At 36.9% G+C, this 5,860-nt stretch overlaps 1 protein-coding gene across 1 annotated transcript in view; it reads left to right on the forward strand.

The window, feature by feature from the left end:
* The window catches only part of LOC100541086 (protein mono-ADP-ribosyltransferase PARP11-like), a 29,458-nt gene extending 26,613 nt beyond the window's left edge, over positions 1 to 2,845 (forward strand). The window contains exons 2-3 of the mRNA XM_019611695.1: positions 768 to 975; positions 2,532 to 2,845. Coding sequence (XP_019467240.1) covers positions 768 to 975; positions 2,532 to 2,845 — 522 coding nt within the window. The remainder of the gene's footprint in view (positions 1 to 767; positions 976 to 2,531) is intronic.
* The last annotated feature ends 3,015 nt before the right edge of the window (positions 2,846 to 5,860 follow it).

The following is a 5,860-nucleotide window of genomic DNA, read 5'->3' on the forward strand; positions in this document are numbered from 1 at the left end:
TGCTACAGTTATAATCAGATTGCTATATCTGATAAAACCTGTATCTGCTTTTTTTTCTTTTTCTTTTTTTTCTTTTTTTTCTTTTTTTTTTCTCCTGCAACCACTGTGGTTTTTATGCATAGAAAATTCAGGTACGTGGACAAGAACGAAGCTATGATACATCTTAGTTTTGTACGTGAACCATGGCTTTCTGCCCATAAGACTGTAATATAGGTTCCTCTGTTGTCCTGGATTTTTTTGTTTTGTTTTGTTTTGTTTTTTTTCCCCTCTTCTCTCCAAAATTCTTTAATGGTATAGCACAAGACTTGGCTCTTTCAGAAAGTGTGTGAACCATAAATTCAGAAAACCATGGTGATGTTGGTAATTTTGCGTAAACATTTAGATATTTTTATTTTTAATGGTTTTGTTATTTTACTGGGATAATTATAATCCACTAAGATTGTTATCCCTCTAACCATGCAGTTTATGCAGTTGAGGAGAACAAAAACAACAACAAAATAAAAGATTTTTTTTTTCCTGTGTGTATGTGCAGAAAATGACTGTACTGAAGCTATCACATAAATAAAATTGATAAATTTTTTTTAGAGGACCTTTTTTCCTAACCTTAGGTTGCTTCTGAAAATAGTCTGCAGCATCCAGACATGATTTCTAAACATGCCCCTTAAGAATTCTAATCCCTTTTAAAATATGAAATCATATAGACACTTGCAAAAGTGAGATTTATGAAGTTTTAAGTCTGTCACCTCTCTGCAGTATTTTCAGAGTAGGAACTTAATTGGTTTTGTACAAATGCTTATAATACTGCATTGTATGTTCACTGCAGGAAGAAAGCTCAACTGAAGAAGAAAAGAGGTGTCACAACTATTAATGAGCAGATGTTATTTCATGGCACCAGTAATGAATTTGTAGAAGCAATATGTATTCATAACTTTGACTGGAGAATAAATGGGATGCATGCTGCTGTATATGGAAAAGGTAAATATTTTTTCACGTGTGGCAGTTTGGCAGTCTGAACTGTTCAACATTAAGTGTTCCTTATAGAATGTTCTTTGTGATGTACTCCCGTGTTTTTACAGAGACATTTAATATTGCTCTGCTTTTACATCAAGTAAAAGATGTAAATTAAGATAGAGATAAATTAAGAAAGTAAGAATACAGTGAATAATGTAATCAGCATAACTGTTGGGTAGGACTTAGGAGTGGGGTGGATGAAGCGTGAACTGCAAAGCAGTGTAGTTCACAAGGAAAGTCTCCCTGCTAAAATGTTCACGTAAAATACTTGCTCATGTTCTGTAGGTTGCTCTGAAAGTAATGCTTCCTATTTATTTCCATACAAACTACAACGGATCCAAAGAGCACAATAACACAGTTTGATAGAGCACATTCTCCGCTACAAAACACTATTTTTCAACATTAGTCACCAGCCATGAACAAGAGCCTCCATACTGCGCTCATAAAAATTGGCACCAGTAGAGGTGACCTACTATTTCACAGCTGCTGTGACAATGTTGTTGATAGGAAAAACGCTGCCCATCCAGTCCATCTTTCATTGGCCCGAACAGAGGGAAGTAGGAAGGTGCCAAATCTGGACTATATGATGAGTATGGTAGGGCAGTCCAACCAAGTCTGGCAATGTGCAGCAAGCTCTTTAAACTAGTACGGGGCCTGGTGTTACCGTGTTGCAAGAGAAAGCTTGTATTCTTCTTTGGCCTGACTCTGGGAGTTGGAGTCTTCAACTTAGTCAGCATCGCGATGTAGTGGTCAGAGTTGATGGGTTCTGGGTCTAGTCTGGGTTCTAGGAAATCCAGAAGGATCCCCCCTTCCCTATTCCAAAAGACAGTCCACATCACTTTACCTGCTGAGGGCAGTGTCTTGAACTTTTTCTTCAATGGGGAATTTGCATGTCATCACTCCATGTACTGCTGTTTTGACTCCTGCGCGCAGTGGTGATACCATGTCTCATGACGCCAGTAATGATGCGATCCAGGATCACCTTTAGCCTCGTTCCATAGGTCTCGACAAACTTGCACATGGTATCCAAGGCCATTTGCAACTTGGCCTGTCTTAAACTTTGCTGCCACCACTGCTGAAATGCACCACTCACTGCTTCGCTTTGCTAACATCCACTGTTTGGTCTCCAATAAATATTCAGTAAGCATCAAAAAATGTCGGTGGGTGCAGTGTTTTTTCTATGTGGAGGAATTCGATGACACACCTTTGCTTCATACACACTTCCTTGTCAGTCACCATTTTGTCAGACTGCCCTCTGCATCCATTTGTCACGTGACAATAGAATTTAACAGAATATTGGTGAGAATTTTCAATTTCTAATGTCATACCATCAGCATAGATTCATACCTCTGACATTGCTGGCCAACATACGATTGGATTATCATGATGGCAGAAAAAGTCATTGGATTACTAATAAATAGAAAAGAACAGACTTTTTCATCATCCTGGTACCTACCTGTTCATTAGAAGTTAACCTACCATGATAAGAATATAATAAGAATTTGCTTTTTATTTGAAAGGGACCTACTTTGCAAGAGATGCATCATATTCCAGTCGTTTCTGCAAAGAGGATATGAAGCATGGAGATACTTTCCAAATTCATGGTGTGAATCTGCAGCCTCATCTGCACAAACCAGATAAAGTCATGTTTCTTGCTCGTGTATTAACTGGCGACTATATCAATGGTGATTCAAAATACATGAGGCCTCCTTCAAGAGATGGAAGTTTTGTGAACTTGTATGACAGCTGTGTGGATAATACTTGGAACCCAAAGATATTTGTTATCTTTGACGCCAACCAAATCTATCCTGAGTACTTAATAGAATTCTGTTAGTTTATGAAGCTGAACTGAATATTTGTGTCTTCTTGGTCACTTTTTTTTCCTTTCACAAAACAACAACATGAAAGCCCAAACTGTCAAAGGACAGAGGTGAAAGAAAAGCTAGCGTACGTTTATGAAGCTGTTAAACATTTAAGAGGGATTGTCCATCTGCTTTTAAAAATTTGTAAACAAACTTCACTAATGCCTTTTTACAATGTAAGGGAGTATTACGAGTCTGAAATTGCTTAGTGAGTGCATCAGTAAGTTTCTGTTCAAAGACAAGACTTAGGTTCTGAGTTCTTGAAAATATGTTGCAAGTAGTTATTTGTGTGGTAGTAACATGCTTGTAATACTGTGGCTCTGTGATTAAACAAACCTTTTATAAAGATTGTTTGTAGGACTTAAAGCCAAACCTGGATGACTCCTCCTATGTGTGTGTATGTGTGTTTTGTAGTGCACATTTCAAGATGTACAGGACCCAATGATCAGCAAAGCTGCTACATTTAGCTTGAAGGTAAGCTTCAGTTATATCCTTGCTTGGTTACAAAACTCTTTCACTACAATTTCAAGCTTGCTTTTGACAAAAATGATGCCCTAGGGCTCTTGTGGTTGGTAGCTGTTCAGTGCTGGGATGTCATCACAGCCATATACCTTTCTGAGTTCTTGCTCTGTATTTTTGCCACGTCGTTGTAGTATGTATGTGCATGCACGTATTTGCATGCAGATTACATAGTCTTGTCTGATCACTGTTTAAGAAGCACTCAGTGCTGGTTTACTTGCTGTTACCCAAGATGGCATAGGTTAACTTCACTGCGAATAACACAAAGTTAAACCAACAATGAAAATTTTCAAAAGATGTCATCCTTTCGTTTTTTAACACCTCAATAAAAAAGGTTTTAATAACATATGTTTAAATAGGTTTTCCTAATTTGTGTAGTTGTAAAATTAAGGAGTGTTTTTGACAAGAAGAACAGAAGAAACTATGTGTGAGTAAACAGCATGTGTAAGTATCCAAACACATGAATAAGAGCTTGAAGAAGGGAGCTGTTACTATGATATGTACTAAAATCTTAGCTGATTTGCCATAAAATTGTATTCCTAGTGACTTTATTTGCTAAGAGACATAATGAGGAACACAAGGGACGATAATGCAATGTGAAAGTGGAAAAGCGGCTAGGAACCATTCATGAGTCTGATTGGAGAAGAGCCTGCATGCATGGTTAACGAGTGTTTGTGGAATGTTTAGTTGACGTGTAAAGGGATGTGGGAGAGTTAAAAGAGAAAACCTGTGAATGTATATAAGGGATGTTAAAACCTGTAATATATTATTTGGATCATTCACAGCTGAGTCTGTGCCGCAGATGCTGCACCTACATACATACATGTATATATTTGTATATATACATCCTCTTCCCCACTTCACTTTAAGCAATAGATGTTCCTTGTATTTGTGTATGATTCCAGATTTTATGGCATGTTGCTAGTTGACAAGATCAGCTTTAAAGAACATTTTCACATCTCTTGAAATATTCTCCTCCTAAAGTCATCACTAAAACTGTAACTTGTGAATAAAAATGAAAATATTTTATTTGCCCAAAACCCAACAAAATTTTATCTTGGAATTTAAAGTCTATTCTCTACTTTTAATTTTGTCACAGGATGTTACATCTTTATCCTAAATTAAAGAATTTGGATGTACAAATTAATTATCATCCTCAAATATAAATTAATTTTTAATGAAAACATTTTTAGTGGAAAACTTCATTCTTTTTTGCAAGTGATCTCTGTGGACAAAGCTAATGTACTAGAGACCTGAGAGACATCTACAAGTGTCTCTTTAGCTATTTGGTGTTTTGCTTGCATTTGGCTTGCAAGAATTCTTGCTTTCAAAACGGTCAGAATTTCTAGAATTACAAAGCTTGCTCTGGAAAACTACCTTCAAACAACTGATGTCAGGGAGATACATTGTATGGGACAGGGCCACGTGAGTGAAGCATGTAAATGTTTCACTTGCTCATCTACTGCTTTTCTATTACAAGAACCAATGATATGATAAAATACCATGTTATCCTATATGTTTTATAAGATAACCTTCACATTATCTGTTCTGCAAAGCTCAGTTCCAAAGTCTAAAGTCTGGGAAACACATACGAACAAATCCACTTTTCTGTATTTGATTAACAGGTTTCACGTACTTCATCTTTAAAAAACCAAAACAAAACAAAAACGTCATCGCTAATTTCCAGTTAAAATACAACTCCCAGCTAGTAGAAAATTTTTCTTGCATTTTTGGCAAAATCCCTGCCTCCACTTACGCTGCACTTTAACTAACAGAAGTTCCTCAGCAAGATCAACTATCTTGATGTTCCTTCTGTGAGACTAAGGAATGAGATGAGTTGTATGAGGGGAAAGCAGCTACAACATGACTGCGGATAAGCAGAGTATCTTCCTGTGTGGTTCTTTGGAGGTCAGAGGCCCTTCAAGGGTGAACATGTGGCCACAACTCAGCAGTGTGGTGACTTTCCACCATCTAACATGTATAGGTACTTCTATTTGGCAAAAATAAGATATCCAAGCAAATGGAATTCTGGAACATAAGAGCAAACACAGGATACCGGGAAATAGCAGAAGAGCATGAAAAGGAATTCAAATAAATACTAGACTGAGACTTGGTACAAGTCTGGCAGTGACCATGTGAAGCAGACTGCACAAAATTCTGAGTAAGTTATCCTATGCCTTGTTCATCTGACTTTGTGCTGGTTCAACTTATTATCTCTAGGAATAAAAAATAAATCATTTCTAGACTGGAGCCTCTAGGGCTGATCTGTATTGATCTTTGTCTTGACAGACCTCTGAAGTCTTTAACTGAGTTTTAGTTTCTCCATAAGGGCATTTTTGTTGCTTTTGTATGGATGAGTCATGGGTGATGGAATCAATAATCTTTTTACGTTAGGCTTAGCTTAAACAGATTAAATTTTCACTTTTAATTAGAGAAACAGAACTCTAAAGCTATATTACCCCCTCTTT

This window comes from Meleagris gallopavo, chromosome 1 (genome assembly GCF_000146605.3).
Source record: "Meleagris gallopavo isolate NT-WF06-2002-E0010 breed Aviagen turkey brand Nicholas breeding stock chromosome 1, Turkey_5.1, whole genome shotgun sequence".
NCBI classification, from domain to species: Eukaryota; Metazoa; Chordata; class Aves; order Galliformes; family Phasianidae; genus Meleagris; species Meleagris gallopavo.